Source organism: Phanerochaete carnosa, assembly GCF_000300595.1.
Source record: "Phanerochaete carnosa HHB-10118-sp unplaced genomic scaffold PHACAscaffold_43, whole genome shotgun sequence".
Taxonomy (NCBI): domain Eukaryota; kingdom Fungi; phylum Basidiomycota; class Agaricomycetes; order Polyporales; family Phanerochaetaceae; genus Phanerochaete; species Phanerochaete carnosa.
This window is the reverse complement of record NW_006767670.1, coordinates 1-11,697: the sequence shown is the minus strand read 5'-3', so window position 1 is coordinate 11,697 and position 11,697 is coordinate 1. Positions and strand designations below refer to the sequence as shown.

At 54.0% G+C, this 11,697-nt stretch overlaps 5 protein-coding genes across 5 annotated transcripts; 1 reads left to right on the top strand and 4 right to left on the bottom strand.

Moving 5' to 3' along the window:
- Positions 1-49: 49 nt before the first annotated feature.
- PHACADRAFT_201911 (uncharacterized protein) lies at positions 50-833 on the bottom strand (the record flags this gene model as incomplete). The annotated part of the gene is made up of 2 exons (XM_007402187.1): positions 50-489; positions 542-833. The coding sequence occupies 2 exons, from the start codon at positions 831-833 to the stop codon at positions 50-52; spliced, it is 732 nt and encodes a 243-aa protein (XP_007402249.1).
- Positions 834-2,559: 1,726 nt separating this feature from the next.
- PHACADRAFT_214474 (uncharacterized protein) lies at positions 2,560-4,969 on the bottom strand. Its single transcript, XM_007402186.1, has 7 exons — positions 4,368-4,969; positions 4,192-4,311; positions 3,970-4,139; positions 3,738-3,915; positions 3,624-3,679; positions 3,090-3,539; positions 2,560-3,034 (listed from the first exon to the last, which is right to left on the bottom strand). The coding sequence occupies exons 1-7, from the start codon at positions 4,883-4,885 to the stop codon at positions 2,859-2,861; spliced, it is 1,668 nt and encodes a 555-aa protein (XP_007402248.1). The 5' UTR covers positions 4,886-4,969; the 3' UTR covers positions 2,560-2,858.
- Positions 4,970-5,885: 916 nt separating this feature from the next.
- On the bottom strand, positions 5,886-6,838 carry PHACADRAFT_265757 (uncharacterized protein). The gene has a single exon (XM_007402185.1). It carries the CDS (start codon positions 6,769-6,771, stop codon positions 5,893-5,895), a length of 879 nt encoding a protein of 292 aa, XP_007402247.1. The 5' UTR covers positions 6,772-6,838; the 3' UTR covers positions 5,886-5,892.
- Positions 6,839-6,927: 89 nt separating this feature from the next.
- Positions 6,928-9,193, bottom strand: PHACADRAFT_33578 (uncharacterized protein; the record flags this gene model as incomplete). Its single annotated transcript, XM_007402184.1, has 7 exons — positions 6,928-7,778; positions 7,799-7,870; positions 7,918-7,984; positions 8,041-8,082; positions 8,141-8,596; positions 8,624-8,813; positions 8,868-9,193. 7 exons carry the CDS (start codon positions 9,191-9,193, stop codon positions 6,928-6,930), a joined length of 2,004 nt encoding a protein of 667 aa, XP_007402246.1.
- An 870-nt stretch (positions 9,194-10,063) lies between these two features.
- Positions 10,064-10,678, top strand: PHACADRAFT_265755 (uncharacterized protein). The gene has a single exon (XM_007402183.1). It carries the CDS (start codon positions 10,106-10,108, stop codon positions 10,664-10,666), a length of 561 nt encoding a protein of 186 aa, XP_007402245.1. The 5' UTR covers positions 10,064-10,105; the 3' UTR covers positions 10,667-10,678.
- Positions 10,679-11,697: the final 1,019 nt, after the last annotated feature.

The following is an 11,697-nucleotide window of genomic DNA, read 5'->3' as shown; positions in this document are numbered from 1 at the left end:
TGCCCACGTGCCACTCGCCAGTTCGCGCTCGCGCAGCCCAGTAGTCGTATCACGACAATATGATATTCTGCAGCAAGCTCTTCAGGGCCACGCTGTGCACCATGCATGCAGGAGGACTGCTGGGCTGATAAATTTTGTGGACAGAGCGGCACGCTGGCAGGAGGCACATGCGTGTTATCCAGAGATGAGGATTGGTGAAGCAAGTGTTGGTGAACATCAACACGATGGTGTGCTCTGCAAGCCAGGCCAACAACTGGGACCACAGTATATCATATAGCATATGGCAGTCTTCCTCGTTCTTCAGCATGAGCCTGTTGAAGAGATGAGGATGAAGCTGCCTAGACCATGCTTGGAGACTAAGGAGAGCCGCGATACCAACTTCTGCATCAAAGCTTACGAGGATGTCGTAAATGTAGTCATGCAATTCAGGCGGGAGCCTATCCAATGAGAGAACGGGCGCAGGCCCAGGAGAAGGTGCAGATTTGTCATCTGCGGGAACAGTGATCAGAGCGGCCGCTTGGAGACCAAGATAACGACTTACGCCACTCAAAAGAACGACTCCTGTTGGGTGCATTTGGTAACGCGAGGTTTGAAAGTTGAATATTGCGCTGTTGAAGCCGATCCTCGAAGGGCGAGTTGAATGCGCTTCCATGGGGAGTGTCAGTAGGGCTTCCGTTACGGGTGTGCGCCGCCCTGGCGGGGGGCGGGCGTTGGTCGTTGGGCTGCCGGGGCGGTTTGCTGCCCGGCGGCTCGGGGTCCCCCTTGGACACTTCTCCAACCTCAAAGTGGGAATATTTCACAGCAGCATGTTCGCCGCGCGCACAACTTGCCATGACGTTGAAATGTCGAACGTGGTACAGCTGAAGCAGCGCGGGCTTTCAGAGGCTAGTGCGGCTAGCAACATTTCCGGCCGCCACGGGAAGCGGACACAGCGGGCCCGACGTGCCGCCTACACGTGACAAAGGCCATGACCCCGCTCACCTCGTTCCGCTCAGAATGTTGCCGAGAATCACGACAGGAGATATTCATACGATAAACATTCGAAGGGGAAAAAATAATCTAGGCAGAGCGGGACGGATACAGAGAGCGGTTCGCCATATAATGTATACAGAACAGAAAGGAGGGGAAGTCACCGCATACAGACAGAAAACAGATGAGACGAGTCAATAAAAAAGCCAATTACATGTATACGGTATCTGACCAATGTAGAGTAGCATGCGGACGCTTAATTCGCTGGGCGAAGATATTCCTCATTCAGCGCATGCACTTCCTTGGCGAGGTACGGCCAGTTCAAGTACCGTGCCAGCTCCTCGTGTAGGCGGCTGCTATCGCTCCGAGGATGCTCCTGCGCAAGCTTGACTTCCCAGCCAAAAAGCCTGTTGCATAGCAGACGCATGTTCGGCTGGATGGGCACCAATAGCCGGCGCGAGCTCACAGTGAGGCTGCAAGAAATATTCCAGTAGGATCTTTCTAAGCTGTTTTGTTGGCCATTCCAGTCTACTGGTTTCAGACGCACCTTAGTCACACTACTACCATTCGCCCTCTTAGTCAGTCTCAGGTGCGATTCCTCCAATTACAACGTGTACACGACCACCATGCGAAGGCGCTTGCACGGCAATGGACGGGTATGCAACGGAAGCGCGGCAATGCACGGTCGACAGTCCCGTCCCAATGTGAACGCCATAATTTTGCACTAAGACCCGGGAGTATATAAGGCCTGCACTCGCGAGAGGTCGCTCACCATCATTCCCATCCTCTAAACGCGTCGCATCTCAATGTCTCCCCGCATTCTCTTCGTCTTCACCTCCGTCAACAAGGGCCTCACCGGCGACCCGACTGTAAGTGCACGGCGTGCCACGCATCCTGAACACCGAGTCTAACGTGGCGTACAGGGCTGGTACCTCCCCGAGGCCGCCCATCCATTCTGGAGTATGCAAATCGCACTGGCACTCTTGCGGGGCACTATACTCACTCTAAGCTCGCAGCCCTCTCGCCCCACGCCGAAATCGATTTTTGCCTCGCCCGCAGGGGCCAACCCGCCAGTTGACCCGGGCAGTGTGCAGGTGCATGTTGCCCCTCCCATTGTCCTTCTCCCACCCTAACCGAGACCCGAAACCCCCGCGCAGGCCTTCAAGCAGGACGAGGAGAGCACCAAGTTCCTCGAGGACGCTACCGTGAAGCAGAAGCTCGCGAGCGCGAAGCGACTCGTAGACGTCGACGCCAAAGACTACGACGCGATCTTCTACGTCGGCGGGCACGGCCCCGTCATCGACCTCGCGTCCGACCCTGTGAACGCGAAGCTCGCGTCGGCATTCTTCCAGGCAGGCAAGATCACCGCCGCGGTCTGCCACGGCCCTGCGTGAGTGGAGCCATCCTCCGCGCACAAATACGCGCGATACATGCTGACGTTGTGCGACACAGTGCGCTTGTCGGAGCCGTCGACGCTCAGGGCGAGTCCATCTTCAAGGGACGCGAGGCCACCGGCTTCTCGAACGTCGAGGAGGTCCAGATTGACAAGGTAAAGGTACGTCTGAATCGATGCACATGTTTCACGTTTGGACGCTCACGCTTCGCACAGGTCGTCCCCTTCCTGCTCGAGGACAGGATTAAGGAGCTCGGTGGAAACTACATTAAGGCTGACGAGGCATGGGCCCCCAAGGTCGTCGTCAGCGGCAACCTGATCACTGGCCAGAATCCCAGTTCGGCTAGTCTGATCGGCAAGGAGATCCTCAAGGCCCTGCAAAAGTAGAATGGAGGTTCAGGTGGTACAACACTGTAACCTATATCATTAGACTCAAGTTCCAGAACGTTTGTACGCGAGCGGGTGTATGTGTGACAGCGCGATCAGAAGTCACAGGCTATGAGCCTGCCACGTCCATTTTCCTCTTTGCGCTTTTGATCTTGTGGATCTCCTCCCGCTTCCCAAAGTCAGATTCGTGGAATTCCACGTTGGCGAGACGCTTTGCTGTCGAAAACGCATTGAGATGCTCGAGGACCTTCTCCTCGCGCATCTGCATCTCTCTGAGCTTCGTTTCTGAAAAGCGACATCAGCGCTGCTCGGGGGAGCATAAGACGGACGGGGAACCTACTAATGCGATCCTCGATCTTCAACACCTTCTCCTCGTCCCTCTCCGTGACGAAGCTCACGGTGACACCGCCCCTGCCCGCACGCGCCGTGCGTCCGACGCGGTACGTGTACTCTTCAGGCGCACCGGGGAGGTCCCAGTTGACGACGAGCGCGACGTTCGCGATGTCGAGTCCGCGCGCGCCGACGTCCGTGCAGACGAGCACGGGCACGATGCTCGCGTGGAAGAGGCCCAGCGACGCGAGCCGCTCGCGCTGCATGAGCCGCGAGTGCAGCGCCGTGCTCCGGATCCGCATGTGCTGCAGCAGGTGCATCAGGTACGCCGCCGTGCGCGGGCGCGCGCAGAAGATCACTGGCGGCGGCGGCTGCGCGACCTCCTCTTCGTCGCCAGCGGAGGCCTTCTTCGTCTCCTTTGTGGGCTTTACTGTCTTTACTGCGTTTGCTGCTTTCTTGCCTTTCACGAGTTCGGGAGGAGCACGTCAGAGGTGGTGAGTCGACTCTGGTGGGCTGCGGAGGAGGTAGTAGAGTTAGGCTTCACGGACGTGTGATGGCACGAGAATGTAGAACTGCTTTAGTGTCGCCACGGTCTCGACGCTGCACATGCACTCGGTAAAGGCATAGTAAAGGTGAAGAAGGCGTTTGCAATACGCACGTCTCAGTCATCCGGTGAACGGAAGGCTTCTGCTTGCCGGGCTTCGGTGGTGCGTCCGCAACAGTCTCGATGGATGGCATCCATGTAGCAGTGAACAGACACGTCTGCCGCTCCTTCGAGATGGCCTGGAATAGATATGACAATTCCAGTGCGAAGGTCGAGGTCAACAGCCGGTCAGCTTCATCGAGGACAAGAAATTTGACGCGGGACAGGCCTCATTCCCCGTTGTTACTGCGGAGGAGATCAACAATGCGCCCCGGCGTCGTAACAACAATGTGGGGACGGTTGCTCAGCTCGATGGCCTGTGACATGATGTCCATGCCGCCGACTACGACTGCAGTCCGGATGTTAAATGCCGCTCCGAGGATTGCGAATTGCTCAGATATCTGGAACGCTAGCTCTCTGGTGTAAAGTTAGCAAACTGTTCGAGCAGAGAAAAAACAATAGAGCGTACCGAGTAGACGTTAAAACCAAGGCAAAAATACCATGAGAATCGGTGGATAGCCTATGAATTATAGGAAGCACGAAAGCAATAGTTTTTCCTGAGCCGGGCTTGGCATTGCCTATGCAATCCCTGCCTTGCATACGAACCATGTCAGCTAAACTCTTGTTCGTGTGAGACGCTCATACTCGGCTTGGAATAGCGGTGGTATACATGCAGCCTGAATTTCTGTAGGTGCCCTGATGGACATCTTGTTCAATACTGCAAGCAGTGGGGAGGAGATGCTCATAGCTGCGAAGGAGGCCGAGTGTTTGACTGGGACGGTCAGCAGTTTTCGAGGGATGGCAAGCAAGGTTCGAGGGATAATCGACATCCGTGAAGAAGAAATGTCATCTTCGTCAGATAAGTTCGGTATTGGTGGCCGAGTGTCGTCTGCTGAGTCTGACTCTGAGCCTTCGTCCTTTTCGTCCTCCTCATCCTCATCTTCGGAGCTGTCGCTCCCGCTTCCGGAATCTTCCCCGCTTTCCTCTTCGCTCCCCTCTTCGTAGTTCCATCTAGTAGTGCCGCGAGGGGAAAACTTCAATTCAGAGTCCGAGTCTCCATCGTCCCCTGGCACGAGTTCTCCCTTGCGTCGTTTACGCGCAGGGCCGTCCTCTTGCATATGCATCAAGTCATCTGTCGTCAAGGCTCTCCGCCTGTTTGTCATATTTGGAGCTTTGTAGAACAAGATACGTCCGAGAAGCACAGGTGAAGGGTGTGTTCAAGTAGAAAGGTGAGTAGCAAATAGACGCCCATAAAAATCTAGCGGTGCACGTTCCACCGACGGCAAGCCGCACTCTATGCTACCCTCTCGCCGTCTCTTCCTGGTGTCAGCAATACATGTCCGTCAATTTTTATTTCTTGTAATCATTCAGCTCGAGAAGAATAATATTGCCTTTGAATCTATTATGACTTCAAAGAGCAAGTGCATCCGACACGATCGCCGCCCCGTGTCTCGTAAAAGCCAGTTCAGCTCGAACCAAATGAATCGTAACTGCGGGCATCTGGTATCTACAACAGTCTAGGCTACGATGAGTTGTATAGCCTCTTCGATGATGACAAGAACGTTACAAGAGCATAACATAGACAGGGGCAGTATCCGGAGCTCTCCTCTGCCCGCGCGCGAGCTACAGTTTCCGTCCTCCATCTGCGTCGAATATAGAGCTATCCACGACGAGCGCGGACACAAATTTATAGGTGGTAGATAGAGAGCCCATATTAGCTAAAGTTACAAGGTTTATAGATTGCGGCATTCGTGGCGTCTCTGTTGTCTGAGATCGCTTGCCTGGTAACTGGCAACTCTTTACTGACCTATGACTGACTATTTTGCTGATGGTGGCGGCGAAGGGGGGTATAGTTGCCTAGCAAGAATGCCTTCGTTCTTCGCCTTCCACACGAGTTCTGCTCGCAAGCGCTCAAATTCCGCTTCCTCTGCCTTCTGCATGAGCTCGTCGTGCTGCCCGCGCAGTCGAGTGAAGTCTCTCCCCTGTTCCTCCCCCATCTTCTCTGTACCCCATCCGCTCGTCGATGTCGACGTCGATCCGTACCCAGAATCCTCCTCTACACCGTCAGGTCGCATCTCCTTTCGGATCTTACAACACTCGGCGCCTTCTTCAGAGCGCACTGTCAGAAGCAGCGTCAAAATCGAAGATATGAAGATCGAAGGCCATGAGACTACTCACAGTGCAGGCTGAGTCCATCCAGTTCAGCAAATTTCTTCTTGCATCCTTCACAGGGGTACGAGCGAACATTGAGATGAAGCTGCTCGTGCCGCTTGCAGTCGGGATATCGCGCGAAGCCCTTGCCACAGCCCGGCCACTTGCACTGGTACAGCTTCTCCTCGGCGTGCGAGCGCAGGTGCCCCGTGAGGTTAAAGTGGCGGGCGAAGGTGCTGCCGCACCCCGGGATAGGGCACGTGAAGTTCGCGGGCTGCTTCCTGCGCTTCTGGCTCGCGTCTGCCGTGCTCGGCGTCGTCACGTTCACCTCCGTGACCGCCATGGCCTCCGTGTCGGCGCCGACCTGCATATTCGTGCCCGCACCGTCCATCAGACCGCCCAGAGGCATGCCAAAGTCCGCGCTCATCGGGCGACGCTGCATCGGTATGCTCATGCCCAGTTCATGCCCGCTAGGGAGCGGATAGTAGGCCGGCCATGGGCTGGCGCCGGGGCTCGAGTACGGGCTTGCACGAGAGCCAGCGATGTCGTTGTTCCATCCCAGCGGACGTCCGCGAGAGCCCAACGACGAGCGCTGGTGGTGATCCCGGCGAACGTATGGGGTGATAGTCCGGGTAGGATGAATGTACTGCTGTCGGTTGGCATTGCGGATGGACTCCTGAGCAGACTGTTCCACCGGTGGGTGAGATAGTCTGGGTGGCGATGAAGAAGAATCCTGAGGCACGAGTGCGTATGATATCCCCGATGACTCGCGGTTTGATCCGGGATAAAAAGGCTGAGACTGGTCGATCTGTTGGGAGGCGGATGCTGGGGACTGATTGGCTGTCTGAGGATTGAGATGCTGTGGCTGATCGTAGCTTTGCCGGTTGATCTCCTGCATATTCCCTGAAACAACAAGAGGGATCAGCGGTAGGTCAATGTTTCCCATGCGCTTAGAATGGGGGAAAGAGCTGCTGCATGGTCAAAAAAACAAAACGTCACCCGCTTTATATCGATGGGCGGTGGCTTAAGTACATCTTCCAACACCGATGCCAGCCTAGCGTGTACAGACTATGCAATGGGCGGCCACTGGCAACGAGCGTGACACCCAAGATGTGTAGACATGACATAACCCCAGATTAGGAGTTACGTTCGCGCTAAGCCCGCGACCATTTCCGCAAAGCAGAGGACCATAAGTAAATAGCACACCTTGCTGAAGTAATGGTGTAGCTCCGCCGCCACTGACCGACATTGCGGGAACAACGTGCAGCTGAGGACCAGTCGACATACCGTCGTCCTCCGGAGCGTTGGTCGTCGACGACTCATCGTGGACGGCAGTCGCTGGACTCGAGATATCTAGGATGACAAGCTGGGCAGGCAATTCTGTCTTTTGTTGCTGTTGCACTGGCGGCGAACGTCCGTCTGGGGGAAGCCAAGAGGTCGGCCAGCTCGGTGACTCGAAGTGCATACTCTCAAAGTTCTGTGTGAGAGAATTGAGAGGCGGCGAGTTCGGATGCATGTAGGATGAGGATGAGAAGGCTCGAGAATGGTCATTACTTGCGCCATTACTCGACGCAGTGGGGGCGTGATCGTAAGCGGAGGGCAGTGGGGCGTTGTTGTAGGAAGGTGGCGTATTCGATACTGAGGCTTGCAGATTCACAGAGTCTACTACGGACATGAAGTGTTCGTCGAAAGTAATGACTCCGGAGCTGTTCGGTATGTTGTATTCGGCCGGGTTGTACTCTTCTGTTATTGAGATGTTAGGTGAGTTCTCGTCAAACGACGCCAGGGGGTCGAGACCGCCGACGATGTCACGGTTAGGCAAGTCTGAGAGCACGTTGAAGGACGGTTCCGCGGTCTCAGTTACAATGCATCCAACTACGAATGAGTCAGAATCTTTCGATTTACCTACGGGTGTATGGTCTTACCGCCATGAGCATCAACCACAGTTTGTGGATGCAGGCTCATAAGCGCAGTCATTATACTGCCAGGCGAATCTTCTGAGTTGATTAGATATAATTTTACCAGGTGTTAGCTGTATACTCACCGTCACTGTTAATTCCCAACAAACTCAAATCATCATGGGTTACAATAGCAGAGGAAGCATCTGAGCACTGTAATCAAAGTCATTCAACTTTAGTCCATTCTTGTCATTGGCAGAAACACGAACCTCTAAGATGTAGTCCAAAAGGTCGTCTAGCGCGTCCCGAAGCTAACATTTCTGTCGTAAATCTTCGCTGAGAGCACTTTCAGTTATAACCATTTCGTACCTTTCTTCCGGATGGCATCTCCTCCACGTCTATAACATAATCTTCACTTGTAGATCGTGACATTGCCAGAGTTGGGCTGCCCATTACTAGAACACGAAGGTGAGCACCATCATGTCCGCGGATGACCGGGGTCAGCTGACCTCCAGGTGAACAACCATCTCCCGAGCCTTCGGAGGCATCCCCCTCCTTGGGCTCCGCCTCCGCTACGATCTTCATAGGAAGAAAACGACGGTACTTGACTTTGTAGTACCTCACGAACAGGCACTGGTCTCGCATGTTTCCCAACGAATCCTCAGAAGTCCTGGCACTGTCTCGCTTCGGCCCACTCCTCTGGCTCACGGACATTACTGCCTCTGCCGAATGCTCGACTGCAAACTCTGCTGAAGCGATGCCCCCTTCAGCACCAAACGAAATCGCGTGCGACTTGCCGTGGTTTGCAACAGCCGCTACGGCCCACTCAGACGTCTTCAGTCAGCCGATGACCAGGACAACATCTTCCGGGGCGATCATGCGACCTTGATCAACCGCGAACGCGTGCCACGATGCGTGGTTCATTCGGACGTATTCGTGAATCGTAGATTCGCTTGCACGTGAGATAAGGTGACGTCCGAACCGGGAACGAGGATCGCTCCCTCCTGGCTTTTGCATTCGAACTTGTACGACAGCGAAATCCCTTTACTGCCCACCAAAATCAATAAAAACGTATGGGCAGGGAGAGCAAACTCACGCCGCCGCCCCTGCTTCAGATTTGAACTGGGAGATGGATTTGCTGTAGATCGGCTTCGGAGGCAGGTAGTTCTCCCTGGTTTGCAGAAGAGCCCATTCGTTGTACTCCAAAGGAACATACCCATGGGGGACAAAACCGGAGTTTATGGGATCGTCCGCTGCGAGTGTGCAGTTGAAGAGCCGGTAGAAGCACCCGTCCTCGATGAATCCAACGTCACCGATGAGAACCTCGCCATATTTTGAGGGTTCCGGCTGCCACAGAGGTTCGCCGTGACCATGGTTCCGCAGTTGTGCTGCGTAGGCCAGGGCGGCCTCTGAGTGGAACATGCTGGTCAATGGTTAGGTGAGAAAAATGGCGGACGGGGATCGCTGATCACACGCGTGGCTCTCTCTCTCTCTCCCTTCGATAAGCGCGGTTCTATTAGGTTTAAGGTTCTCTCCAGTGAAGACTTCTCTACGGGACAGTGATAGACAGTCAGCATACCACCAGCGGTGGAGAAAAGGAGGAAACATAATTCACCTTTCATGACTATGTGCTGCCGTTGCAGCTGGGAGTAGCGAAGAGCACAGCATCCGCAGTCGTGGAAGGGGTAGTAGCAGCAGCACTATCGCTGGCAAACACTCCGCACCCGCAGATGTCCTCCAAGAACCCCTAAACTATCAAGCACAGGTCGTTATATAACTGGGCCTCGTGCGCATTCAGATACAGCGGTCACTCGAATAGTGTCACGGGCCGGGCTGCTCGTCGTTAGGCTTGCTGGGGAGGAACCGGCGCTGTTCCGCTCAGATACTGTTCCCCCGTGACATTGCAGGTTAGTTGTATCAGCTACAAAGGGCAGTCGAAGATGTTGGTACATTACTGACCCGGGGGCTCTCCAAGTTTGTTCTCGTTCAAGTTTAACGAACAAAATATACATAAGCAAGCGCTTAAATTGAGGTTAGGGTTACCATGCGGCGATCAGCCAGTAAATCAAGCCCTGCCCAGGAACCAGGAGGAGGCACATCAGCAAGTGAGTACACTATTACGCGAGTCACATTTATCTTGTATACTTGCCATCGACTCATCATATATGTAGCTAGCCCGCGTGGCGCTTGGTCTGCGCTTGGGAACTTTCACTTTCCATTGACAGCTTACAGCTCATCGATACTACCTAAATAGGTATGTAGATCGCGTGTCTCAAAGCTGCAACTGGTCCTTATCTGCTGCCATAGAAGTCTATAGTGCCATCGGGAAGATTTATGTCAAGTCAAAAGCCAGCCGTGCTTCTCAGGCACCGCCGCCGCGAACATACGCTCCCTGCAGAGTTATTAGTCTACACCGTCTTCGGCGACGTCTTCCATCTCGACAAGATATCAGGCCAACGAAAACAACCCTTCTTTGCCTGGTCACTCGTCTGCCGATCATGGCGCGAGCAAACATTTCGGTATCGTTTCTGGTTGTTCTCGCTCTACGTTTGTCCCGAGGGCGTCGAGTCGAGAGAGACGGACTTAACCATCCAGAATTCCATGTATCTTGACCTCTTTGGGCATGCCCAGGAGGTTGTGCGAAGCCTCATGCTGTATTGTGGCGCTCACGGACAGCCCACTGACATCGAGCTCAACTTCCCCTCTTTCGCCCTTCTCTTCCCGCAGCTGCAGGCTTTAGACATCCATAGAACGCTTCTTACGCGCGGAAAACGCTCTGAACTCTACTATTCCATTCATCCGGGCTCTCACAAGACGCGATTACGAGGACAGCTGGGAGAGGAGGTGGCAAGCGAACAACCCGTACGCACTGTGCGACGTCCTCCGCCAGTTTGACGTCATTGGAGAGCTTTGTTTGACTGAAATATCGCAGAAAGAGACAGTAGAGCTGGACTACTTTCTATCGAGGACTATGAATCTACCATGCGTCGAATCGCTTATTTTGCGATACGGTGTCATGGAGCAATTCGCTCCGGTGATACACCGTCTATCTCAGGCGACGTCATTCAAGACACTAGACGGGGTTGGTTACCGCGACCAGTAAACTAACAGATTTATGCGCATGGCCGGATCCCTTCCCACTCCACCGGAGCATGTTATATTTGAGATAGAGGATTCCAAGATACGTAAGCCCATGCGATCCGGGCTACCTCCATTGCACGCTGATCGCTTCTGTACACTGCTGTAGATGTCTAAAGCCTCCCCACTCTCAAGTGCATCACCGTTGTCGTCGGTCTGGCCGTGCGGCGAGCTTAGGCCTCACCAGGGTCAACCGTGCGAGTCTGGGACAAGCTAGGAACGATAATAGCTCACCTGGGTTCCACTTGCCGTCTCGAGTACATCGAGCTGGTGTTCGCACAGGAGTGGAGGGCTTTACGCCTTCCGACGAACTCGGGGATGTTGGAAGCGCTGGAGATGTATAATGAAGAGGTTTGTGACTGCGAGAACTTATTGTTGGGACTGGTGGAGTCAGCGCGGTTGGATGGCCTTCTCATCTCTCTTTCGCATGTGCCCAGTTGTATGGACGCATTTATTCGTGACTTGACACGGTTATCAGAAGAGGAGGCCAGGAAAGTCTTTCCACGTCTGGGTGAACTGGGGGTTTTGGGCACCTAGTCTGGTAAATAATTTGTGGCGTAGTGTATTGAGTCATTAATCAACGACCTTCTGATTAAAGTGCCTTTTCTTCGCACGTTCCATGATACTCTGAGTGGCATTAACACTCTTTATTGTCCGCAATGTATTTTAAGCCATGTATCATCATTGAAGAGATAGTCTAACCATTTTTATTTTTATTTGCTCACTCTAGGATTTTTAATGAAATATTTGAGGGTTCTGCGTGAGGCTAGGGAGCGAGTGAAGACCAG

Coding starts and splice junctions, on each gene's coding strand:
- PHACADRAFT_214474 (XM_007402186.1), bottom strand. CDS start 4,885: ATGACAAACAGGCGGAGAGCCTTGACGACAGATGACTTGATGCATATG. Junction 4,312..4,367: donor CCACCGCTATTCCAAGCCGA/GTATGAGCGTCT, acceptor TATGCAAGGCAG/GGATTGCATAGGCAATGCCA. Junction 3,916..3,969: donor CATTGTTGATCTCCTCCGCA/GTAACAACGGGG, acceptor TCCTCGATGAAG/CTGACCGGCTGTTGACCTCG.
- PHACADRAFT_265757 (XM_007402185.1), bottom strand. CDS start 6,771: ATGCAGGAGATCAACCGGCAAAGCTACGATCAGCCACAGCATCTCAAT.
- PHACADRAFT_265755 (XM_007402183.1), top strand. CDS start 10,106: ATGTCAAGTCAAAAGCCAGCCGTGCTTCTCAGGCACCGCCGCCGCGAA.